The sequence below is a fragment of the Rhineura floridana genome, chromosome 1 (assembly GCF_030035675.1).
Source record: "Rhineura floridana isolate rRhiFlo1 chromosome 1, rRhiFlo1.hap2, whole genome shotgun sequence".
NCBI lineage: Eukaryota > Metazoa > Chordata > Lepidosauria > Squamata > Rhineuridae > Rhineura > Rhineura floridana.
Window position 1 is genome coordinate 154,125,022 of NC_084480.1, and position 27,182 is coordinate 154,152,203.

The 27,182-nt window shown below is 41.0% G+C and overlaps 1 protein-coding gene across 12 annotated transcripts in view; it reads left to right on the top strand.

Annotated features, from left to right (window-relative positions):
* ADGRL3 (adhesion G protein-coupled receptor L3) overlaps nt 1-27,182 on the top strand; it is an 852,526-nt gene that overhangs the window by 622,055 nt on the left and 203,289 nt on the right. For all 12 annotated transcript variants that reach the window (XM_061637965.1, XM_061637983.1, XM_061637973.1 and 9 more), the window contains 3 exons: nt 2,884-3,006; nt 14,145-14,353; nt 15,239-15,415. In XM_061637965.1, coding sequence (XP_061493949.1) covers nt 2,884-3,006; nt 14,145-14,353; nt 15,239-15,415 — 509 coding nt within the window. The remainder of the gene's footprint in view (nt 1-2,883; nt 3,007-14,144; nt 14,354-15,238; nt 15,416-27,182) is intronic.

Sequence of the window (27,182 nt, forward strand, 5' to 3'; positions counted from 1 at the left end):
GAAACTGCTGATACAACTAATTAAATTTCTCAGTGGGGGTCTGCACGTTCCTAGAAGAGAGGTCTCAGCATAACTAATATAATGAAAGAAATTAATCAGCTGCCTTACTACAGATTAAGCAAATATCTAAGTGATTTGGTGTTATCTCTTTTCACCAACTTTCTCAAAAATGAAGAAATTGCCCAGTAACAGCCTTACAACACAGTAGTGTCAGAGTAGCATCCCTTGGTTGGATTTTTCAGGCTTCGCCCTTCCTTGTTGACCAGCTGCAGCCTAATCATCTGCTGGGACATTTTAGCAATCTTTGGAAATAATGTCCAGGGATTGGATTTAACGTAGCACTAAGTTGCTGGTTCCGTAAGGTGAAGGAGTTCTCCTTGCACAATAAAACATTCTCTCCTCTCCTCCCCCTGTATGCCGCCTAGATCTGTTCAGGTGGCTCTCCCGTTCCTCTGGAGCAGATTTGGGAATAGTGTGGGGCGCACATGGGGGGTAGAAGGGAGTAAATGCCCTATTGCACTAGTGCTAATCCTTGCACCAGCGCAATTACTTACTTGAATACTGCCCTAGGTCTGTTAAGTGATGGGGCTGCTGGTTTTATACCTCCAAGTTGTTCTTTTCTCCCCCAACCCTCACAATGGGTTCTTTGTTGGTGAAGGCTGGGTGACCCAGATTCACCTCAGCTAAAATATCTTCACTAAATGCTTTGCCATCCATCCAGACAGATGAATATTTAGAGGTCGCAGTGGGATTGGAGACTAAATTTGCCCCATGCCCATAGTGCTATCTCCCCTCCCCACCCCACCCTGCCCTAGTGAACACACATATTTTTCCCCCAGGGAGAGGGCTTTTTACCCAATGGCTATATGAGTGCCAGATTGCTGTGAAAGGGTGACCCCAAATGAGAAATACCGAAGGAGATTGTCGTTTTGGGTTGGAGCAAGGGCATCACCCCATTTCATCTTTTATCCTAGTTAAAGGAATTTGGTAAAAGTTTGCATTACCCCTTAGTGTAAGGGGTTTGACTGAAGCCCAGGTGAGTGGTGTGTATTAGTCTCTGGTGAGACTAAGAGTTCTCTGTGTGGATTGATAAAGATTAATAAGCCACTTCCCCTTCCTTTAATTTCCCCCTGGTAAGTATTAGGTATATTTTTATACTCTTATCTATTTCTAATGTGCTTTTTCTCTTAGCTTTTATTGGCTGGTGATTTTTAGCAGATCCTGGCACAGAATAAAGATAACTGTGGCCCTCTAGATGGTGTTGGGCCCCAACCTGCATCAGCTCCAGTCAGTATGGCTAATGGGCAGGAATGATGGGAGTTGTAGTCCAGCAGCATCTAGAGGGCCACAGGTCATCATTGTTCTTCTTATGTGTTTGGGGAGGGGCACCCACCTGGGTTAAAAGACAGGAGGAGGCATGGTAGCAGGAGTTGGGAAAGAAAAGGTAATCAAACAAGTGGTAACTGTCTCTTTTGATGCTGGAAGACAACCCTGGTTGTTCCAGCAACAAGGCATCAGGTCTAGGAGGGCTCCTGCTTAATGCTATATTGCTAGAAGGATCTGATCCTGGATGGGCACGCTGGCTCAGTTGCATAACCAAGTCCTGGGCAAATGAGTTGAATGGGAAGAGTCTATCACAACTGTATCCTCTCAAGTTTCCTGTACTGCACTAACATGGATTTAGGAGGGGCTGTTGTGATGTGTTGGGATTAGGGTGCATTATATTTGCATGTTTGCCTCAAAATAGATCAGAAGTTGCAGTGGCTCTTACAAGCCATGCTTGGGAGGGTTAGTCTAGTTCAAGAGGGATAAAAGATCTCTGTTGAGCTCCAGATGTTGACAGGGCAAGTTGTGTGTTTGGCGCTGTCAAATGTCATGCAGGGGCAGTCTGACTTTATCTGCCACTGACTGAACCAGCCCCTCATAGTTTTACCACACTGTTAAACTATACAAGGACAGTGATTTGGGCTGCATCAGGATTATTGGGGAGTGGAGGCTTTAACCTGCCCTCCCCCAGTACTCCCCATGCAGCCAAGATTGCTGTCCCTGTGCTGTTAACAGCAGCATAGGAACAATGATTTTGGCTCCATTGAGATTACTGGAGAGTAGAGGCTTAAACCTAATCTCTTTCCACCTATCCCCACTCATCCAATATTGCTCTCCCTGCAACTGCAAAGAGCAGTGATCCAAAGTTCTGGATCACTGGAGGCTTAAACCTCATCCCCCACCCCACCCCCAAGCATCCCCATACATCCTGCTCATGTTTACTGTTTACAATTTTATTATGTACGTGTTTGATTTTATTTTTGTAAACCACCCTGAGTACCCTATTATAGGGTAGAAGGGTGAGATAGAAATATTTTAAATAAATAAATAAATGTTCCTACACTGCTATTAGCCAAAGTTCTGATTGGTTATTAGCCAAGCAGCACAGGGACAGTGAATGTGGCCACACTGGGATTGTAGGAGGAGGTAGACTAAAGCCTCTGCTCCTGAGTGATCCCAATGTCCATTCACCATATGGAGACAGCAATCTTGGCTACATCAGGAATGCAACAGAGAGGAGAAGCTAAAGTGTATGCAGAGTGTGTGTGTGTGTGTGTGTGTGTGTGTGTGTGTGTGAGAGAGAGAGAGAGAGAGAGAGAGAGAGAGAGAGAGAGAGAGAGAGAGAGAGTGAAGTTGAGGAGGCTGGTTTTAATTACTTAAGAAGCTTGCAGATTAGACATGTAAATTAATAACACTGTAGCCTATACTATACTCATTTACTATGTCCCATGTTTTTATTTGGGGGTGTGGAGGCAATATTATATGTATGTTTCTAATCAGTCACATCCCTTGCAACGATTTGCATGCATTCCACTTTCACTTCTTTCATACTAACAGAACTGGAAGTTGCAAGGCTAAGCACAGATGGAAACTTAGAAGACCTGAAGTTTCCACAGAATACAGGCTATGGCAGCACCATCCAGCTCTCAGCAAACACACTGAAACAGAATGGTCGAAATGGTAAGTTCAGCACCTCACAATTGTTTCTTTTTACATTTTATTTTGTCCACTGATTTGCATAGTTTCGCCTTTTTGCTGTAACCAGTTTACAGCATATATCAAGCTGCTGTATGAACTCAGACTGCTGGTCCCTCTAGCTGAGTCCCATCTACTCTGACTGACAGAAGCTCTCAAGGGTGTCAGGCAGAGAGGTGTTTCTTAATTGTGCTATCTGAGAACCTTTGAAGAGGGAATCTGGACCTTTTGCATATAAAGCATGTTCATTTTCACTGAGCTATAATCAAACATGACAAATTGGTTGAAGGTCCCGCTTTGATTGAGAGGCCAAGATACAAAGTAACAGACCTTACAATGCTACTTTTCTTAGTCAGTGAGTTGCTAAAGTGCTTTTTCTACTTTGTAATAATGTCAGGTGCAAAATCATATGGAAGGAGGTGCACACCATGGCTCCTTCGATCAGCACCATTGCAAATGGCACCAACTGGTGTGAGCAAAAGCTAAGACGTAGGTTTTATTTAGAAATTTATTTATTAAGAAAATTTATAAACTGCTTGCTCAAAATAAATTCTCCAAGTGGCGTTCAATTATATTAAAAACAGGGCTAAAATACACAAACCCATTAAAAAAGGTTTCTTCCATGTGAGACAGCTGATGATAACTTATGCTCTGGGAAAGGGCCGTTATTTATTTATTTATTTATTTATTTTTATTTAATTTATATCCCACTCTTCCTCCCAGTAGGAGCTATGCTGAAGTTACGCCAATGCCTTTAAACTGTTACTTCCAGTTGGTAAAGTTTGAAATTTGCTCATCGGTGGGTACAGATGAGCAAGCCAGGTTTATTTTGTTGAACAAGTTTAATCCTCATATCACTGTCAAATGAAGCTCATAGTGCTCCTAGCCCTAATACCTTCAGAGTGGGCCTATTCTTCTGTGTCTCAACATATATTTCTTCATGTTGGTTCTTGGTGCTCCAAGAAGACAACAGGATGAACCTAGTGTGGCTCTTGAAAGTAAGTTCAGCCTATCATAACTAAGTTTTTAAACCTACCATAGCTCCAGGAAATAGTAAATGTTATCCTATCATGGCTACTGTGTCTCTAAAATAACAGGTTTAGCCTTTGTGTTACCTGGCTTTCCCTATAGGGGGACTGTCCCAGGATGCCATCTAGCTGACCAAGCCTCCATGGGGAAATATCTTTGTAAACTAAATTATATTTCATGAGAAAATATCTTCATAAAGAGCTCCTGGTTATTCACACTTTGCTCAATTTCAGAACAGAGGGCTGGAGGCATCCAGATCCTAATGCAAAGTTGCTTATGTGTTAAGGGGGGGGCACTTTCCTACTACCACTGAGGCCCTGCTAGATGGCTTTCAGCCAACAAAGGAGATCCCCTCTTTTGCCCTGGCAGCCAAACTCACAGATTATTTGGTTTCTTGCCAACCTTTACACTGAAGCAGCAGTTCCCAAACTGTGGTCTGTGGACCACCTGTGGTCCGTGAGCTTCATCCAGGTGGTCCAGGGCATGTCCACACTAAATATTCATATTGATTTTTAATTGTATTTTATTGCTTCAGTTATTTCTTATATTTTATTGTATTGTATTACAATTTGAATTCTATGGAATATAATTAAAATCATACAGCACCTAGCACAGTGCATTATAATTGCTGCAACAGGCAGAAAAATCATGAAGTGGCCTGCCAAGACCATCAGTAATTTTCAAGTGGTCCGTGGGGAAAAAAAGTTTGGGAACCACTGCACTATAAAGCATCTTAATTCCCAGGTTTTCCTCCTAATATGCTTTGTGACAAAGTGGAGAACCTGGGCATTTATTTATCTACTATTGCCTGCAATTCTAAAGTTTAAGCAAAAGAATTAAGCAGTACATGGAATACAGAAATAGCACTGAGCCATTGAGACAAGAAAGGATAATAAAATACAAAAGCAGAAGAATTGCTAAAGTGCAGGATTTGGAGGTGTGGATTTTGGCCCTCTTGTCAGCTGATCAGGCCCTAAGAGAAGAGCTGGAGGCTTTCTTGTTGGGAATCTCATCTTATATACCAATATATACCCTTCCTCGTCCTCCTGGATCTCTCAGCGGCTTTCAATACCGTTGACCACGGTGTCCTGCTAAACCGCCTGAAGAGCTTGGGAATGGGAGGCACTGTTTTACAGTAGTTCCGTTCCTATCTCTCATGCAGGTACCAACGGGTGGCATTGGGGGATGAGGTTTCAGACCCTTGGCCTCTTAACTGTGGAGTGCCACAGGGTTCTATCCTCTCCCCCATGCTCTTCAACATCTATGTGAAGCCGCTGGGTGCCATCATCAGGAGTTTTGGGCTGCAGTGTCACCAGTATGCGGATGACACTCAGCTCTATCTCTCATTTAAGTCTTCACCAGAGTTGGCTGTGAACACCATGTCCAAGTGCCTGGAGTCCGTAAGTGGATGGATGGGTGAGAACAGACTGAAGCTGAACCCTGACAAGACCGAGGTGTTGCTCGTGGGTGACAAAAGAAGGCTGGGAGATATTGACTTGGTGCTGAATGGGGTGAGATTACCCCTGAAGGACCAGGTCCGCAGCCTAGGGGTCATTCTTGACTCCCAGCTGTCCATGGAGGCTCAGGTTTCGGCAGTGAGCCGGGCAGCTTGGTATGAATTGCATCTGATACGGAGGCTGAGACCCTACCTTCCTGTGCATCTGCTCCCACGAGTGATACATGCCCTGGTCTCCTCTCGCTTAGACTACTGTAATGCGCTCTATGTGGGGTTGAAAACGGTCCGGAAATTGCAGCTGGTACAGAATGCGGTGGCACGTTTGATCACACATTGTCGCCACCGGGATCATATCACCCCAGTGTTAAGAGATCTGCACTGGTTACCAGTTGTTTACCGGGCCCAATTCAAGGTGTTGGTCTTGACCTTTAAAACCCTATATAGTTTCGGCCCAGTTTATCTGAAGGAACGCCTCCAGCATCATCAATTAGGCCGCCTAACAAGATCAGCCACACAGGACCTTCTCTCGGTCCCACCAGTCAAAACAGCTAGGCTGGTGCGGACCAGAGAGAGGGTTGTGGCCCCCACTCTCTGGAATTCTCTTCCTTTGGATCTCCGACATACCTCCTCCCTGATAGGTTTTCGCCGAGCCTTAAAGACCTGGCTATTCAGGCAGGCCTACAGAATCCTCGGGGTGGATGAGTTTTTATAATGTATTAATTGATGTTTTAGACTACCTTGTGCTTTTTTGATTGTATACTGTATTTTATTATGTTTGCTGTAAGTCACCTAGAGTGTCCGTTAATTCGGACAGATAGGTGACTAACAAATAAAATTTATTATTATTATTATTGTTTAAATATTAAACAATATTTACAAATCATTTGAGAAGGGAGGGAGGGTGGAGGGAGGGCCAGATTTGTTTGATCTGCATTTTTAAACAAACTAATTTAATTTATACATCCCAGACTAATGAACTGATAGGAATGTATTTATTCTTTGAAGTGCCCACTCCCCGAATTTTGTAATACAGTTAAAAAAACCTTATCAAAATGTGTGTTTTAGGATAAGACATAAATTTAAGTATGTATTTAGATGTGTATTAGAATATGAACGTTTGTAAAAAAAAATTCAGAAGAATTTGCAAATTCATGTGCAAACAGGATGGAATGGACTTCAGAATAAACACATGTGAAATTGACACAGATCAGAAATGTAATGATCCGTCCATCCCTAGCTTTGTGTTTTCTAATGCTGACCCGATATCTCTTTAGGAGTCGTGTTATATTCTTCCTGTCGCTCCAGGGTATTGATATTTGTACCTCTGCCAGTCTTGTCCGTGCTCCTTTCTCATTCTGCACCGCTTTTTTTCTCCATCTCTAAGTGTCCATAATGCTTTTGTAGACTGCATTTTTGTGTCCTTGCTTCTTATGGATGCAGCTGAGTTCTTACTGTGCTTTTCCTTGGGCAATCTATCTCTACTTCTCAAGTGTCTGCTTTATGGAAACAGGAGTTCCTGTGGGTGTGTGTGAGTGGGTGTGAGTTGCAGCCTTGAAGTTTTCCACTGAGAAATGGAAGATTCGTCTCAGCATCACCACCACCACCTTCTGGGACACTATATGGAAATATTGGAGTGCATCATCAGACCATAACATCAGAAAGAGCCTTAAGGGAAGCCAAATACTGGATTTCTCAAAGATATCAATAATATCAACAACAGTGCACTTATATATCCCTTTCAAGTGTTCAACATATGAGCCATACACTGTCTTGCTATAATTCTTACAACTCTGTAAGATAGGTATTATTATCCTCATATTTCGTATAGTGGCTGAGGAACAGTGGCGTAGCTAAGATCTACCTCTTTGTTTGTCCTTACTTGTGAGATCCTAGAAACTAATGTAAAGAATTATAATAGGATAAATCAAATTAAAATGGAACCAAGGCTTTCGTTTTGTGCAGATAACTTTGCTCTTATAATGACAACAAAGTGATAAATATTACATACAAAAGATTCAGATTATAATCTTAATGAAACAAAATCTGAGTTACTGGGTTTAAATATGGATTAACAATTTTGCAATTTCATCTCCACATTGTACTCTATGGAAAAAGATGGCTAATTATTTAGGTATACTACTATTGGTCAATGTTAAAATACTGTTTAAACTCAGTACCCAAGCAACATTTCTCTGGACCTGATACAAACCTGTAAGAAGGGTCCCCTCTCCGCCCACCCTGTACAAAGGCTCTTTTGAAAAGCTAAAGAATTGATTGGTGTCATGTAACTTTTCTAGCTGTCTTTGTTTAAGCTCTGGCGGCCTGATTTGTATTTATGACAAGACATAGCAGTATGTCATGTACGCATATTAATTATGCATGAGTGACAGCTGCCTTTTCCTTGACCTTAGAATTTTGTGTCAGTACTGTGCAGTCTGAAGACCTGAGGCCTAACTCATTTTCTCAACATGCACGTTAGGGCTTATAAATTCTGTCAGCAACACAGATTCCTCTGTCTCTAGGATATCAATGCTCCTGGTTATTATGGTGCCTGCGCCTCCTTCTGAAGCCAGTCCACTGACATGTTTCTGCCAGTACATAGGACATTTCAGTGGAAACTAAGGATCTCAGGGATTTGTCATTCTTGAGGAAGCATGTCACATAGGGTGACACAGTCGTCTCTGTTTTCATTTACAACTCCTGGAGTTTCCAGTAGAAATGCTCTCTTCTTTTTTCTTCTAGAGGAAGGCCTGAGCCAGACGTTTGCTGTTCAGAATATGTTTGTATCAAGCTTTATCTGCAATTTAGCCTCCTCTATGCTTTCTCTATCATAACTGATTTGCAGTTCAGGGTGGACCTCCCTGAACCTCTAGGCCAGATTAAATTACCATCACCCCAACGTTTGGGTCCTGTTAAAGCTTAAGTATATCCTGGTAATAGGAAACATGAAATTACATATACAGTAGATCTAATATTACAGCAAGGGTTGTCTTCAACAAAGTGTCTGGAACTTCAGTAAACACAAGTTATCATAAGACAAGGTGTCCCTGACAATAGGGAGATACTTCAATTATGCTGAAATCTGTGAACCTATGATTGATAGTATTAGGCCCCTGTTCAATTAATACCCGTTCTTGAAGAAATGAGATGACTAGAAATTCAATCGGTTTTGAAAATATTTTATTGAAATTAAATTTGTTAAAGGTGTTTTAGTCAAAAGTCTATAGCACTGTTAAAGGAACATTTGGATGAAAAATAGTGACAAAGTGGAGATTTAAGAGAACATGGAATAAACGTCTATGTGGAGATACCAGAAGAAATGTGGGAAATTATTTTTACTAATGAAATCAAATCTATAATCCTGGTCCAAGAGACATGATGCTGTGACCACATATACGTCAATGGGTTTGTGACCTTTTGTATGCCAGCACTCTCCAACAAGGGTAAAGGCAGGGCCAGTCAGGGACTGTGCATCTTGGTCTTCTCTTGATGCCAAGATAATTGAGGTCCCTAACTGTGATTCTTCTCTCTTGGCAGTGATTTTGGAGTTGAGGACCCCTCAGCTGACCCTGCTTTTACTCAATGTCTGTTTCCCCCCCAGTGGCCCGTAGGGAGGACACTATGCTAAATTGGATCAAAACTGAATGTTACTATGCACACTGGATGGCCAAATTTTCTTATGCATTCCCTATAATCGCAGGAAATTTTAATGCAAGAACCGGAACCTATCTGGTGGATGTTTCCACCTCAGGCGTCCATCCTTCTGTAAGTAAGGGCCAACTTAAGAGCAGTTTACGTCACTCAAAAGATACCTTTCTAAATCCTGCAGGGGTAGGTTTGCTTCAGTTTGCTTCAAAAACTGATTTGTGCATTCTAAATGGTTCTTGTGCTGGCGATGACTGGGGGGAGTTCACTTATGTTTCTTCTAGGGGATCAAGTGTGGTCGATTATATTCTTATCCATAAGTTCCTGAAAACTCTGGGCTATAATTTTAGAGTAGCAGATTGCTCTGATAGCGACCATCTGCTGCTGGAATTATCTCTTGCCATACCAGGCGTGCTAGAGCTAAATATGCCACATCATATATCTTCCAGCTCACCCATCATGGTCAGCTCTAAAAAGATCATATGGTCTAATAAAACAGGGCAGGCCTCCAATAGCTTTGTTCATCTTCCTCATATAATAAACGCCTTAGAACAAATGACAGTAGATAGTTCGCCAAAGAAGGGTATAGTGGCTGTTGAGGAGGTGATGCAGAATATGTATCTCACTCTTCCAACTTCAACTGGCACTACAAAACATCTGATAGACAGAACAAATAAGTGGTTTGATAGGGAATGTATTAATCTTAGGAAAAGAATTCACTCTGCTTACCACTTTTACCGTGCAAATAATGAACGCCAACTCCCCCATTCTTATTATGCGTTAAGGAAAGAATACAAGAAGCTATTATATCAGGGGGAAAGTGAAGCAATCAGGGACTCATGGCAAATGCTGATAGCAGCATCTGTCACTCGTAACTCTAAATCCTTTTGGAAGCTTCTTTCTGGTGCTCTAAGTGACATCAACGGAAGTCCTGATTGTCATATCCCAGCAAATGTCTGGGAAGACTATTTTCGTGCAGGTTTTCACGATCCGAATATATCTAATTCTAATCCTTCGCTTTATTTGCACTCTAATACCCCCGACTGGCCTCCTGTTGATATTAATATTATCGAGGAACTATTACTCCAGCTAAAGCCAGGTAAGGCTCCTGGACCAGATGGCATTCCCTCCGAGCTATTGAAAAGTAACATCAGGTTGGTGGGCCCCATTGTTGGCCTCCCTTTTTACTTTAATAAATAGATCTGGCATAATTCCCATAGCCTGGCTGAAAGCTTTTATTGTTCCTATCTATAAGAAAGGACCTAAAGATAATCCAAGTAACTACCGACCCATCAGTTTATTATCAATAGTAGGAAAGGTGTACGCCAGCTTTCTAGGCCTTAAACTGAAAATGTGGATAAGTAACAATAACATCTTGGGGGGAGAGCAGATAGGTTTTAAAGCCGGATGCTCTACCCTTGACCACTGTTTAGTACTGGCCCACCTAGTGCATAAATACTCTAAACCAAGAGGTAAACTTTTCACAGCATTTCTAGACCTAAAATCTGCCTTTGATTCCATCTCTCGTGACCGACTGTGGAATAAACTGGAATAGCCCTCCATTGAGAAAAGGTTACTGTTTCTGATCCGCACTCTGTACCAAAACACTTCTGTTCAGGTACGCTGCAGTAATCGGGGTCACTTTTCCAAGGAGATCACCTCCTCACGTGGTGTTAGACAAGGGTGTGCCCTTGCCCCTACCTTATTTAACCTATATCTGGCTGATCTCCCCTCTGTATTGGGGACAACTCAATCCCATCCACCTAAGATTGTGTATGTAAAGTGTTTATCCTGCTGTATGCAGATGATGCGGTTTTAATTTCCCAAACTCAGCTGGGTCTTAAGAGATTATTGAGTGGCTTCAATGAATGCTGTAAAGAAAACTTTCTCACAATTAACTATTCTAAAACCAAAATAGTTGTGTTTTCTAAGAGGAAGGTTAGATACCCTTGGTTTATGGGGAATGACAGAATTGAACAGGTTGACTCCTATAAATACCTGGGTATCTGGTTCCACAAAGCAGTAAGCTGGAGAACCCAAGAAAAATATGTTAAGGCCAAAGCAGAGAAAAATATGGGCGCATTGACCCGCTTCTTTTATATAAAGGGTGGGAAATTCTTGCCAGCTGCCATCCATGTTTTCAGAACCAAGATTGTCCCTTCGATTCTTTACGGGACACCAATCTGGTTTCCATACTTCAAGGGCTCACTTGAAGGAATTCAATCCTTTTTCCTTAGATCCATCTTTGGGGTCCCAAGGTGTGTCTCTGGAGCTACCCTCAATTTGGAGGCTGGCCTTAACTCTCTGAAATGCTCAGCTTGGATTGGTGTTATCCAATATTGGCTTCGCTGCTGCCACGTATGCACCCACAGCCCTTTTACATCCCTAGTAATGAGAGACTCCATTGAGCCATTTTGGACAAAGGTGGTAGTGAAAAAAGTTATGTCAGTAGGCCTCTCTCCTTCCAATCTGCTCTCTATGGAGCTTGGAAGCACCAAGGCGATTGTTAAACAGAGGCTAGTGGACATTGACACCCAAGAGCTCTCGGCAGCTGCCCAGGGTCCCTGCTCCCCCCAGTCACTGGGCCTATTAGGTCTTCCTTGTAAGGATGGGATGCCCTATCTATGCTGGTTATCCATTCCCAAGTATAGAAGGGCGTTCTCATTGGCCCGATTCAATGCTTTACCTTCTAAACTCTTCGAAGGTAGATATAACAAAATCCCAAGCAACAACAGATGCTGTCCCTGCGATAATGATGAAGTTGAGTCGATCTCACATGTTCTGTTCAATTGTAGATACTATGAAGGGGCCAGAAAAGATCTAATATACCCAATTACTCAGTCCTTCCCAGGCCGCCCCCTCGAGTCTGTTCTGACTGTTCTACTCCAGGGTTCTAACAAGGCAATCACTGTGCAACTGGCAAAATTCTTGAACCTGGCCATTTTAACCAGACCCTGTAAGTTCATGAATGGCAGTTAACTTAATTGGACTGTTCCCTGCTTGTTACAGTTTCTGCTATCAAGCAGTTTTATCTTTTAATATTTAATACTATGTTCTGTATTGGTGGTCAGTTGACTGTAAATAAAGATTGTTGTTGTTGTACTACTCAAATCAATTATTCTATATCTACTAATTCACTACCAGATACTTTCTAAATCGTGTCTTAAGATGAGTAACTTTATAGAGATATATGAGACTGAATTTTGTTTATATGCACATTTTTGGATATTGTACAAAAATGCAAAAATATTGGAAGCATGTTTGAAAAGTTATTAGAAAAGTAATGTTTAATATTTATGTATCCAATATGTTTTTGCTTGCTTTTATAAAAGATTTATTATCAGAACTGTAGGAAATTGTAATAAATCTGATAATAACAGCAAGAATTGAAGTAGTCTATAAATGGAAAAATGCAGAAAGTGCCTGATTAACATGTATAGAAATTATCTGGTTGACTGGACTGTGTTTATAATATGTTAGAACAGGCAGTTTAATCAGACAGTAATGGAAACATATTTGTGATAGCATTGACAGTTTTTCCCCCTTAATTTTTTCCCTCCTGTTAAAGTATTTGAATGCCTTGATGTTGTTGTCTGTCAATCTGTGTGGAGACATTGTGCAAGGAAAACTGAACTAAATCTAATATAGTCCTGCCCCTGTAATAGACTCTAGGAAACTCATGACTGACTTTCCTACATCGAAAGTTGTGTCGAACTATACTTTTTGGATGTTTCAATAATAGCCAACTTATTATCATGATTAGCCAATAATAGCCAAAATATGTACAAAAGAATAAGGAACTAGGGATGTGCACCCCAAAATAAACTTTGGACCACCACAAATAATGTACTCACACCTCCAGAAGAGTGTCCACTATGAGATGGCATTCACATCTGGCCCAGTGTTTGTTTGGATGCAGGGCACCATCACGCATGGCCCCCCAATGCCAATAATAGCCAAAACATTATAGAAGAGAATAAGGCACTAGGATTGTCCACCCTCCAAAAAAATGAGTCATCACAAATCATACAACCACATGTTGACCGGAGTGTCAGAATATTTGTGTAGAACCTTCCATGGAAGGCTTTGCGGGGTGCTGGGCTGCAATAAGATGGGTTGTTAACCAAGTTCCACTATAAGTGAGGGAGAAGTTCTGGCAATGTGAAGGGTAGAGGTGAGCAACAGACTATTGAAGGGGTGATGGGTGATGTAAGGGCTCAGGATGGGATACACAGATCAGGGAAAAGAGCCAGAGCTAGAATCTGGACGCTTTGAAAATTAGCATGCCAAGAGTAGGCTAGACATCTTTTCCGCAGCATGATTACGTAAGCCCCTGAATACAGCCCTTGCATATGTTTACCAACTCAGTGAGTTCTAGGCTGGAGGTTATTATAATCAGTAGTAACATTCTGTTTGTGTTGTATGTAAGGTTCACATGTGAAATTAAATTAATCTAATATGTAGCACTGCACTGAATATGTGCAGTGTGGTTCCCTTGCTGTATATATATGCTATGTGATTTATTTTTACATATGTGGTGTGTCTTGTTATCTGTCTATAGCAGGACTAGCTTTGCTGTCAAGTGAGAGCAAGCAGAACTCTGCCACAACTTTGTACTTGATGGAGAAAGCACTTTCCCAGAATTTGTAGATTGCCCCACCATCACTACTATAGCTCTTTCTGTAACTTTTAAACTCCATAAAGGTGGCTTCCTGTGCTCTGCTTCTGTAGAGACCTCCCCAGCCATCAGTGTCTGTTAAAAAGTAACTTGAAAGTGATCAGGCATTACCATCACTGTTATGTCAATGAACATTCACATTTGCTTTTGGAAAACTTTAGTAGCAATGAGTGACTTTCCCTTTAAGAAACATGGATAGAATACAGAGTATTCACCATAATATATTTGTTGCAAGAGGACCAGACTCAGGGCAAGAGGTTATGGGTGGGAAGGGAGCTAATTTAATCTCCCCATTATCCCATTTTCTTCTTCCAGGTGAAATCAGAGTGGCTTTTGTACTATACAACAACCTGGGCCCCTACCTATCCACAGAAAATGCCAGCATGAAACTGGGGATGGAAGCTATGTCTACCAATCACTCTGTCATAGTGAACTCCCCCATCATTACAGCAGCAATAAATAAAGAATTCAGCAATAAGGTTTATCTGGCTGATCCTGTTGTGTTCACTGTCAGACACATCAAGGTAAGGAGCTATTGGCCTTCCAGAATACCTGGTATTTCAGTCTGGATTGTGTTTCCTCTTTGCCTAGAAACATGCCAGTAGACATTCTGAAATTTTCTCTCTCTCATATATATAACTTTTTTAGTCAAGGCACAATGAATAAAATTATATTTTGATGTGTGTTTTTATTTTTTATTGAATGCAGTTATATGTATCTTGTCTTTTGGGATATAAATCCTTCCAAGGTGGCTTACAAAAAAAGATTAATCTGCATTTTTAAAGTCTACAATTAACAATATCAATATATTAAAACTAATCAGGATTTTTGTCATAGGGCAGTTGATGGTAGAATAGGAGTTGGTGGTAGGTCTGTGTGGATATCTATTTGTTCAGTATATTTTTAAATGAAAAAAATGACTCATGTTCATCATACTGAAAAGGTGTAGAAAATGTTTCTCTATTTATTAGAAACCTCATTGTTATCAATCATGAAATAGTTAACATTATTTGAAAACAAGACTCATTTGCTGTGTAGCCTTTCCCCTTCCCATCCCATCCCAAAGACATGGGGTAAGTAACAATTCTAGTATTATTTTATCCTGCCTGTGAGGGAGACTGGCAATTGTCAGTCTCTGGGATCCTGCTGGGAGAAAGGGCAGGATATAAATTTAACAAACAAACAAATGTCCAGTTACCAAGGGCTATCACTGTTTGTAAAGAGCTCAGTGTTTTTTATAACCAAAATCAAGAAGGAACAAAAACAGCATTTTGCTAAAGTGAAAAAGGTAGCAAACTTTCTAGGGCATGCACAGGCAAAATAACAATCTCTGCTGATTGTCCCTGGGAGAAGAGAATATATTTAATGATTCATTGTTTCTATTGCATGTATTTATTTTTCTCCTATAGCAGTCAGAGGAAAATTTCAACCCTAACTGTTCATTCTGGAGCTATTCTAAACGCACAATGACAGGATATTGGTCAACTCAAGGATGTCGGCTTCTGACAACAAACAAGACACACACAACATGCTGCTGTAATCATCTGACCAACTTTGCTGTCCTAATGGCCCATGTGGAAGTCAAGGTAGGAACAGCAGATGCGTTGCAAAGGATAAATAGATCTGTCAGCAGCTCGGTTTGGTTATCTGTGATGAATGAATGAAAGTAATTGTTCTCGTTCCATAGATGCCTGAATCATTTAGAATGCTTTGCTCTTCAGGGACATTCTTCCATGGTGAATTAATGCTCAAGGCCAGATTAAGGTAGTTGGTGGGCCCTGACGCAATTCCCAAAATAGGTCCCCTTTCACCTGAAAGGAAACATGTGAAATAAGGTGCCACAAATAAGTCTTGTGGTATCTTAAAGTCAGGTTGTTGTTAAAATTGTTTTTGTTTGCCGCCTGGGTTCGTTTAGGAGGAACGGAGGGATATAAATTCTATAACTAAATAAATGTAATGTATAATTTTTTGTGGACTAAAATAAATTATTCTTTGAACCTGTGGAGGTTCACAAATCTCAGCAAAACACAAACAAAAAGCATTTTGCAAAAAATACAAAGAAAATACTCGAGCATCCGAAGTTTTCACATTTTGAGCACCCTTAACTCATCATTATTTTTGCTTCCTGCGTTGGGCCAGTCACCAACTCTCAGCCTGAACTACTTCACATGGCTGTTGTGTGATGATATAGAAGTATAAAATAGCTGCAAAAGGGGACCTAGTGCTTTTATCGCAGGCATCACATTTTGGTTCCTTTAACCAAAGTGATGTACCTTTGTACTATAAAAAGCCATGATTTTCTGTCCCCCACTTGCCGAAATTAGTACTACTCCAAGAGTTCAAACAATCTTAATCTGGCCTGATTTTTTATTGTTTTAGACGCATAAGTCCCACTTGGGTTCAACTGAGGTTACTCCCAGGTTAGTGTGCAGAGGGGATTGATTCCTAAGTAGTTATTTTAGGGCTCTTACCACTAAGAGTGGGACACTGTGGAAAGCAGGGTGATCTGCTTTTATTTGTAAAATGGTTTATTTCTATTTTACTTTTACAGATAAAATAGTAAAGAAAAGCATAGGAAGGAAAAATACTAACTGCTTAGTAAAAAAATAAAACCTACTCCCACTTTCCAGTGTTCTGTCCGAAATGCAAAATCACTGAGGTAATCAGCAGGATTTAAAATGTTATAGAACAGTTTTTTATTTTATTAATAATTTAATTGTATTAAAATTATTTGTTGTAAAATTAAATTATTATTATTATTATCCTGTACTCATTTTCCTTGACATAAGTCCCATTAAACACAAAGAAACTTACGTCTGAGTAAACAAGTGTACCGTTATACTATTAACTATACAGTGCATGAAGATCCTCCGTGGCGAAGAGTGGTAAGCGGCAGTAACGCAGCCAAAGCTCTGCTCACGGCCGGAGTTCAATTCCAACGGAAGGAGGAAGTCGAATCTCCGGTAAAAGGGGTCGAGGTCCACTCAGCCTTCCATCCATCCGTGGTCGGTAAAATGAGTACCCGGCATATGCTGGGGGGTAAAGAAAGGCCGGGGAAGGAACTGGCAAACCCACCCCATATATACGGTCTGCCTAGTAAACGTCGCAAGACGTCACCCTAAGAGTCAGAAATGACTCGCACTAGAAGTGTGGGGACACCTTTACCTTTATACAGTGCATTCCAAATTCAAATACTGAGCATTGCAAACACAGTTACTATGGAGCAAGCACCCCATATTGAGCATTGTGAGACTTAATTCTGAGTAAACATAACAACTTACAAAGGATTGCATGGCATAGATCTATAAGAGATTACAAGATATATTTTAGGTATGGTTTCCAAGCACTTCTTTGTCGAAATGTTTGCATGGTATTCATGGGTCTTCATAACTGGCGTAACACTAGAACTGAGGATTCTCCAGTTAAATTGAAAGGGAGAAGTTGATTCAGAAGAGAAAGAACTTCTTCACATAGCACATCATGTGGTGTAAGCCACTGACTTACACACCCTTTTAAAGGTGATTAGACAAAGGAGGGTTTGAGACCAAATGCCCTTTCTTGTTGTTAGCTCCCAAAACTTCAGCTTATTCACAGGTAGACTGGAAGTCTGGAGGTTCCATACAGCAATCTTAGCTAAATATCCATTGGTGGACACCTTTCCTTCTCCAGGTTCAGAGGCGTTCTACCTCTCAATATCCTAAGGGAGGAGAGACAAACAACAGAAAATAATTCTTGTCCTCAAACCTGCTGATAGGCCTCCTGGTGCGTCTGGATGCCAGTGAAGGAAGCAGGATGCCGGACTAGATGGATCTTTGGCTTGATTCGTTGCTCTTCTATTCAAAGGGACTCCCCTCCCCCTTTTGAAGAAAATATTGTTTCTCGGTTGTTGAGACTCGTTTTTTACTAACCTGTGAACATGCCTTGTTTCTTCAAGGACCCAAACAAGCTCCACTATCCTGAAGCACAGTTATTTTTATTTTGAGAACTATATAACTGACAGGAAAATATAAGCATATTTTTCCCCACTCTTCAGCCAAAAAAAGGCTTCCAGAGTAGCTTACAAAGTTCAGTATTAAGACAAATCATAACTAATAATAAAACTCTAAATGTTTAAAAATGTTTAGGATAGATAAGGCCATACTGCCACTGGACCAGGGCAAACTACAGATATTCCATGGACAAGAACATGTGATAGAAAGTGTAGTAAATGGGCAGTAGTGTAGTGGCAAATTCAGAAGTGCAGGGTCCCTTCATGTTAGTCACAGCAACGTCACCCCCTTTTTACTGCTTAGTTGAGAATGAGATCCTTGTTAATACCTTCTCCAAACAACTGCCATCCCTAGGAGCCAATAAGCATGAAAGGGGACTATGTTAGCTACTGAGAAGAATCTTCTCAGTGGCTGACGTACCTCCTTTCACTCCGATTGGCTTCATTCAGCAGAAAAGGACAAGGAAACATGTTAGAAGCCTCTTCCTTTCATACTTATTGGCTCGCAGGATGCTGGAGATATAGGGACCTTGCTGGGACCCTGCTTTCAAAGAAGTAAAGGCTGTATGACCCCATGAGACCCTGGGTGACTACACTCCTGTAAATGGGAGGGTAAAATAGCAGCTACTTAGGAGCCAATCACAAACGGTATGTGGCATAACACAAAATGGCTGCCATGGGGGTGTGGCATAACACAAAATAAGAGAGCAGTCATGTTGAAGCTTTTCCCATAAATGTATTTCCATACTAGAAAAGGCTTGACCTGCTGAATTTCTGTCTGCCTTATAGTTGGGCTACCTGTCAGGCATGCCACTGAAGGCCTTCATGGGTACACAGGCAATAGGTTAGCAACCCACAGAAGGGGTCAACTCGAGATATAAAAATTCACCTCAGGAGCTGAAGTCCCCTTGTCTTGCATCAGGGAACAGTGTAACCCTGTAGAAGAGTGAAGGCAGTCTTGAACACAAATTATTTTTTCACATAGTTTAAAATAAACACCACAAATACAGGGAATAATGCCCTTATGGGAAACGTGATCATCCCAAAAGAAAATGCAGAAACAGAAACATCCATTGAGGTACTGGTGTCAGTTGGCAACTTTGTTATTGTTGAGTCTCAGACAGAGAAATTGAAAAGAAAATTTACTGCCCAAAATTGGTTGTGAAAATTTGATAATCATTAATATTAAATCCTCTTCTTAAAAAGGGGGGTGTCTGTGAGATTTGTCTTCCTTGAAAATGATGATAAATGTTGGGTTGAAAAGAAGCAAATAATTAGGGTATTCCCACAGCCAAGTTTGAATTTCCGTGGGCTTTACACCTTCACACACGGACTTGATGCTGACTGCAACTTGTGAATGCATAGTAAAGTGACATATGCACAGGGTCTTGCTTTTGGAGGCATTTATTTGTGGGTGTCTGTCATTGAATTGTCACATTACATTGGTCACAGGTAATTTGCTAGAAAACCTTTTCCCCCCCACAGTTTCCAATAAACATTACTATAAGTTTGACACTTGCCCATGAAACATTAGCTGTTTGTGTATGTTGCTGTTGATGGAATTTATTTTTTTATTCATACTTTTAGAGAACACAGTTGTCTAAGTTACATATAAATTCTTCAGGTTGCAAAACCTTTACATTGGTCTCATCTTTTAGACACAATAAAAAGGAAATACATAAAATGAATTACTTTTGTAGAGAAGATCAATCCAGTTAACAAGCAAATAGTTTAATGTTAATTGAAGTTCAAATAATATTAGCTAAAGCACAAAATATTATATAAAGAAGCTTACAAATGTTGCAGTGGTCACTGAGGAGTTATCCAACTGGAACTATTGGACTCCTCTTTTGCCCCTGTTTTCTCCCAGAAGGAGAACGGTGTGCATGAATTGCACTACTGATGTGGGGTCAGGATTGCAGTTCAGGATTGATAAAGACTTAGTCAAGAAATGCATAGCTAACTCAAATGAGCTATTCAGGGCCAGATGAATTGCATCCTAGCATATTAAAGGAATTTGCTGATATACCCTCAGTTCTTTTGTGTTTCATCTTTGAGAGTCTTGGAGAACAGGTGAGATGCCACAGGACTGTAGATAAACAAATGTTGTCCCAGTCTTCAAAAAGAAAGAAAGGAGAATCTGGGTAACTGCAGACCAATCAGTTTGACTGATACCAGGAAAGATACTGGAACATGTACTAAAGGAGTCAGTTTTTAAACCTTGGTAACAATGGAATAGAATTAGTAGAAGCCAATGTAAATTTGTCAATAAATCCTGCCAGACTGATCTTAGCTTGCTTGTTTGTTTTTAATCTGGCTACTAGCTTAGTGGATTGTGGTAATGCTATGGTTGTGATTTATGTAGATTTCAGCATCACCTTTGACAAAGTCTCCCATAATATTTGGTTAACAGGGTCATTAAATACAGGTTAGAATGATGATAATACCAGTTGGAAACTTTAACTGGTATAGACCACAGCCACCATGGGCTTATGGGGACCAAATGTACTGATCATATTGCAACAATACTGTGCCAGTTGCATTGGCTGCCTGTGTATTTCTGAACTCAATGTAAAGTGCTGGTTAAAACCTTTAAAGCCCTAAACAGTTTGGGACAAAGTTATTTTAACAACCATTTGCATTCCTATGAAACTGCCCGGGCCTGAGATCAGCCTTGGGGCCTGCTTTCTGGCTGACCATCAAAATCCATCAGATTGACAGATAACAGAAACAAAGGTTTTTCAGGGATGTCCCCACATCTTTGGAATTTCCTCCCTAGAAAAATACATACAGCCTCTTCAGCAATTATCTTTATTTATTTATTTTATTATTTATTTGTTTCATTTATAGACCGCCCATAGCGAATAGCTCTCTGGGCGGTGTACAAAAAGTTAAAATACAGACTATGACAATAAAATCAGACTACACACAATAACATTATAAACATTTACACATTTAACAGTTAAAATGCCTGGGAGCATAGCCAGGTCTTAACCTGATGCCGGAAAGACAGCAGCGTAGGCGCCAGGCGTACATCTTCGGGGAGGCTGTTCCACAGTTCGGGGGCCACTACAGAAAAGGCCCTGGATCTAGTAACTATCCTCCGGGCTTCCCGATGAGTTGGTACCCGGAGGAGGGCCTTAGATGCTGAGCGAAGTGACCGGGTAGGTTCATAACTAGTCTGTTGCTACAGCAAAAACAGCAGAGTCATGAATGACTCTGTAAAGATATATTGCGCTATCTTTAAGCAGACCCGGGAATATTTATTTTGCCCAATGTTTTATTGACTTCCTATGTGAGCTGGTGTGCTTCTGATTTTTCTGTGTTTAGTTTTGACTGATTTTAATTGTTTTTTAAACCTATATTTTATTGTTTCCTAGCTTTTGTAAGCCACTGAGGGAGGGTTTTTAGCCTGAAAGGCAGAATATAAATATATTAAATAATAAATATTTTAGCACTGTGGCTCTGTCCTTGACTCTTTTCCTGAGCAGAAATTATAATGGTGATGGATTCGTGTATTTGTTATTGGCATCATGAAGAGATGTGATTGACAGCTCCCAGTTCCTTGCTCTGTTACATACTTGCCCTTATTCTTAAGGGGGAGCTGTACTAGTCTGTTGCTACAGCAAAAACAGCAGAGTCATGAATGACTTTGTAAAGATATATTGCGACTTAAGTGTCCAGGGACCAGAACCCACTTTGCCAGTAACTTTGTCAGATGTATGAAGAATTTACCTGCAGTTGGCAGATTATATAGATTTTTTTAAAAAATTAATTAACCTTAAATCTAAAAACTGCAAGGTAGATCACAACATACAGAAGTAAAACAAAATCATTATAATAGACAATCAAATGCCCTTAACAGACCAAAACTTATACCCCGCTTTAACGTCCGCAATGGGACCGGAGCGTGTATGTAAAGTGAAAATGTACTTAAAGTGCAGCAATTATCTATGCATGTACTGCACTGCAATTGCCACTAGATGGCAGCAGCGTCATGCCATTAAGTGTCCATAATTGCGAGGCGCGCATACGTTAAGCAGGGTACGGTGGCGTATGGAGCATGCACGTTATAGCGAGGCGACGTTAAGTGAAGCGACGTTAAGCGGGGTATGCCTGTACTTATATCAAAAATCTCATTACCTATAGGCCTAGCGGAAAAGAGGTGTTTTCAGGTGTCACAAAAGCAAAAAAACAAAAATAATCTTTGTGCCAGCCAAATCTTGGAGCAGGAGGGGGAAGTTAAAAAATCGGGGTGACATTGCTGGGAAGGCCTTCCTGTGAACCACAGCACGGGAAGCCTCACTCAGACATGGTTCAGCTAATCAGGCCTCCCTAGCTGACCTTAAGACTGCAGCATTTTGCACTAGTTGCAGTCTCCAGACTGTTTTCAAAGACAGAATATACACACAAGTAGGGAAATGTAAAGAGTGGGGCCAAAAGGCCATAAAATGTAAGAGTTGCATTTTTATTAGACAAAGATCTCTGGCAGTCTCTTTGGATTTGCTATTCCAAAGACTCTTCTGAGTCAAGGAATACTTTTAAGATGTGTCAGCTTTTAAATTAAGAGTCAGAACGAATTACTGGAATACATGACAAAAAACCAAGAAGCCTCCTTTGTCATTTATTATTTCTACTGCTGTTGTTATTCAGCTACTACCTCCACCACTAATAAAGTGTCAGCAGTGTTATATGCATTCTACATATAAGCCACCTAAATAGTATACAAGGATATCCATGTTATGAAATATTGCAACAATGCAGAATCCATTCCCTTTCTTATTTGGTTATATTCTGTTTCCTTAGTGCCTGAAAATTATTATTCCCCAGAGGTTCGGAGGGAGGCAGACATAACACTGGGATGGCTCCTCCCTCTGGCTGTGCAAGCAGGGTCAACTTCTGGTGACCTCACCCAGGAGGGAGGGGCCATCCCACTCTCTCTCCAGACTGAGCTTGCCTTTCGCTGAGGATGGCTGGATCTAGCTCAGCTTCTTAAGAGCTCAGGTCCTGTTTCTAGCCTTTCTGCTTTTAACTTCAACTTTCTTCTCCTTCTACCTTTTCTTCTCCCATTCCCACTCTCCCCCATAACCACAGCTCAGGGCAGGCTTTTGCGGGGCATACCTACTCATTAGAGGAGAAGCCAGACAAACACCGGGCATTCTGAAAGGGCCATTGGTCATCTTCTGGCCATTCGAGCAGTGGGACCAGAAACGTGGGATGTATTCCATTTTCTTTCTGGCCCCAAAGAACAATGGGGATATCTGGGACATCCTCAACCTCAAGTAGCTGAACAGAATGGTGGCCCACTAAATGGTTCAAGATGGAGACACTCAAGTCCATTTTGGAGGCCATCACCCAGGACAAATGGATTGCATCCATAGACGGTTAGAGGCCAACTTCCATATATAACACAGAGCTTGGAAAAGTTATTTTTAAACTACGACTCCCATCAGTCCCAGCTAGCAATAGAAAGCACAGGAAACTTCTCTGTTTCTGCTATGGTTACTGGTATTATCAATACAAGGTTCTTGCTTTCCACCTCACCTCTGCTCCAAGGTTCTTGTGGCATTGGTAGCTAATCTGAGGACCTTGGGGTGCAGGTTCATCTGTACCCAGGGCCAGCAAAATACCGATTGGACCAATTGGGTCCAATCAGACCCCGCGCTTAGCGGGGGCACCATGCTCGTGGGGGAATTGCACCTTTTTTTAACCCTTGAGTGGCAGCGCTGTTTTTCTGTTTCTCTGCTCGCTCGCTCTGTCGCCCGCCCGCCTTCTCCGCCTCTCCGCTTACACTCCTCCCCTCCTCTGAAGAAGCGGCACTTCTTGACTTCCCCAGTGAGCAGCAACTCCCACCCTTTCTAGATTCACCGCTCCCCTCAGGAGAGGCAGTGGCTAAGGGGGCCTGTCATTTCCTTTCTCCCCCTCTCTCAGACAGATAGGCTCGCCCATTGGTCCCCCTCTTGGAAGCAGCCCTTCCTTCCTCGACAGCTGAAGGAGAGGCCGGCGGTGAGTGGAAAGAGTGCATTGTAGGGCAGGCAGGGGTGCTTTCCTATTTCAGAGAGGGAAAAGGTGGCCAACATGTATTTTTCCCTTCACAGCACACATAATATAATAGGAGAAATAGGTTCTGTTTACTGGATCAACTAGTCGTAAAAGAGACTAGAACTGTGTAGGGATCCCTTCCCCTGAGGTCAATCATTCCTTCTCTCTCTCTCACACACACACACGCCCAACAAGCTTCAGCTGAAGCAGGGCCCTCCAGTCCAAAACTATCCGGCATGCGCTTAAAGCCCCTTTGACTTGCGAGGTGTTCACAGCCCAATCCCACACAGTTTTACTTCTAAAGCAGTCCCACTGAATCCAATTGCTCTTGCTCCCAGCCAGGGTGAAGGTGCACAGGATTGCAGATTGATACGCCTGGCGCACCTGTATCTTCTAAAAGGAAGGGGATTGGGGGAAAATGACGTCCCCCCGCCTGAGTTGCTGGAAAGCTGTTGGCTCAATTTCCCACCCCTCTAAAACTTTGAGGATCGGGGATTGGTTACAAGCTGCAATACAGTAGGAGGGCAACTTCTAGGCTTAACCCTTTCCTTCTTGCCTGCCCTTACTGTTTTTAACCAGCAATCGCCTTGCTACAAATGTCCTGGCCCAGCACAATCACTTTTAGGGCCCTGCCATAAGGTTCCCAATTGGGCCCCACATTTGCAAATGCCAGCCCTGTCTGTACCTCAGTGACATCTTAGTCTGTGCACTGTCGAAAGAACAGTGCACATGGAAACAACTCTAACATGCTTGTGGTGGCATGGGTTCATCGTTAATCTCGAGAAGAATGTACTAGAACCCATACAAGTCATCACATCTGGAAGTTCAGATAGATTCGAAGCAGTTTCTGATGCATCCTACAGAGGAGCAGGTGGACAAATTCAATCCCCAATGAGGAAAGTAGTGACATCAGAATCCATGGATCTGGACTTCCGGGAAGGGTGACTTCGCTTGTGCCTGCTTTTGAGACGGGCTCCCGCCGCAGAAGAAGCTTATTCAGATATAAATCAGTCAGAACATTTTTTTTTTGACTGATGAAATTTCTCCCGGGCAGGGAGAAACGTAGAGATCAACCTCAAAAGCCTGTTTTTGTTGGGAGGACTGGATTTCATTAATTTATGAGAAAAGGTCCAGCCAGCAATGCCGGACGGACTTCCGAACAAGCTCTATCTGATTAATGCGATACGTTTATCTTTTCTTCAAAGAGAAAACGGACTAACAGGCAAGCACCCTTCTTTCTATTATTTTTTTTACTTGGTTTAAATTGTTGCAGCAAAAAGAGATTTGTCAAATGAATCAGCTTTAAAGAACTTCTGGGTGAGCTATAACTCTTCTCTGTTATTCATGAAATTAACAGCTTATCTCTGTTTCTATTGCAAAAAGCTGTCCTGGAAGTGCATTCTAAAGATATAAACAGAAGAGGGATTTCTATTCCGAGGAACATTATATTGTCTGGGACTATTCTCTTTTTGGTCTATTTTATTTTGACGAATCTGCTTCTTCACGACGCCACTAACTGTTTTGATGCTGGGAACTAAATTTGTTTTGTATTCTTGAACATAGAGAGATAAGGCAGGCTGCTCTGTTTATACTGTGATGTCATAAAGCCTGGAATATTAACCCAATTGTTGCTGAAATAAGAAGTGGTTCTTCTTTATTTTTGTTTTGTTTTGTTTTCGTGGTTTTAAAAATGGCAATCAAGAAAGTGGCTGAGAATCTGGAAGTAATTATGTTTCAGAAAATAATGGATGAGATTGAGATAACGAAACAAACCCTGCGACAGGGCAGTAAGGAGCTGAAAATGGAACTGAGCAAAATGACGCAGGAGCTTAAAGAAATAGGGGATCCTGTGAGAGAGGAGAATGAGATCAGAGATGAGAAAAGAAAAAATAAAGGGAAGATACAAGCCCTGGAGATTGGAACAAATGTGGAATTGGAAAAAGATCTGGAGTTTATGGATATTAGAAATAAAATCTACTGTTTGGAATTTAACGTTATCTCTGAAGAAATTAATGAAGATATTAGAGATAAAGTTATCAATGGCTTGGATAATCTTCTGGACTGGAATGATGTGATGGAGCTTGATATAGAGAAAATCTATGGAATTAACTGCAGCCATGTGACAATGGAAAAACTCTCAAGAGATGAGCCAGTGCATTCTGTAAAAAAGAAGAACAGAGATATGACTTTACAACAATATTTCAGCAACTTATTCAGAATTGATGGCAAGAAAATATTTGGGATAGAAGAAATTCCCATCAGACTCTTATTATATGACTATGGCTATGACAGCAAGATTATTATGGAATACTGATAATGGAAGATTGGACACTGAAATTACTGGACTTAACAGGACTATTGAAGATGGAAGATGGAATTAATATGGATAATGGAATAATGGCTATTGAAATTATTGGACCTAACAGATTTTGATGAGATGGATTAATCGATATGTTTATTTGGACTATGGTTATGACAATAAGATTATTATTATTATTAACGAGATGGATTAATTGACATGTTTATTTGGAGAAAAATTGATAGATATATTTCTTAAAGAATTGAAACCTCTCTTTGACTTTTTGTGGAAAGAATAAAGTAATGTTTATGAGATTTGATGATTAATTAAGATAACTACTGGAGGAAAGTGATTTTATAATATAATTTAAGAGACAGGATTGTTATATATTGTAGACCTATAACTGATTTGATCTGTGACAAATGGGAAGTCAACATTTTATTTTTTTGTTTAATCATTTTTGTTTTGTTTTGTTTTTTGTCTTTGAATGTTTTATGATTTTGTTTTGTTTGTTTTATGAAAATTTGAATAAAAATTATTGTAAAAAAAAAAAAGAATCCATGGATCTGATGGAACTGGCCAAGCTTCAGGTTATAATGGTCTCCTGCCAGGAATTGGTGAACTGGGCACATATGATGTGAAATTAAGAATTTTTTGTCTCAACATGCACTTGTTTACATTGAATTTCATTTGCAATTTCGCCAGCCATACACTCAGTTTGGAGAGGTCCTCTTGGAGCTCTTTGCAAATCCTTTTTGTGTTAATGAGTCTGAACAACTTTATATTATCAGCAAATTTGGCCACATCATTGTTTATCCATAACTCTAGGTTGTTTATGAACAAGTGAAAAGGCACAGATCCCCTTACCAGTCCTTGGGGGACTCCACTTTCTACAGCCCTCCACTGAGAGAACTGTCCATTTACTCCTACTCTCTTGATTCCTGTTTCCTAGGCAGTTCCTGATCCACAAGATGATTTCTCCTCTTATTCCATGTATGCTAAGCTTAGTCAGGAGTCTCTGAGG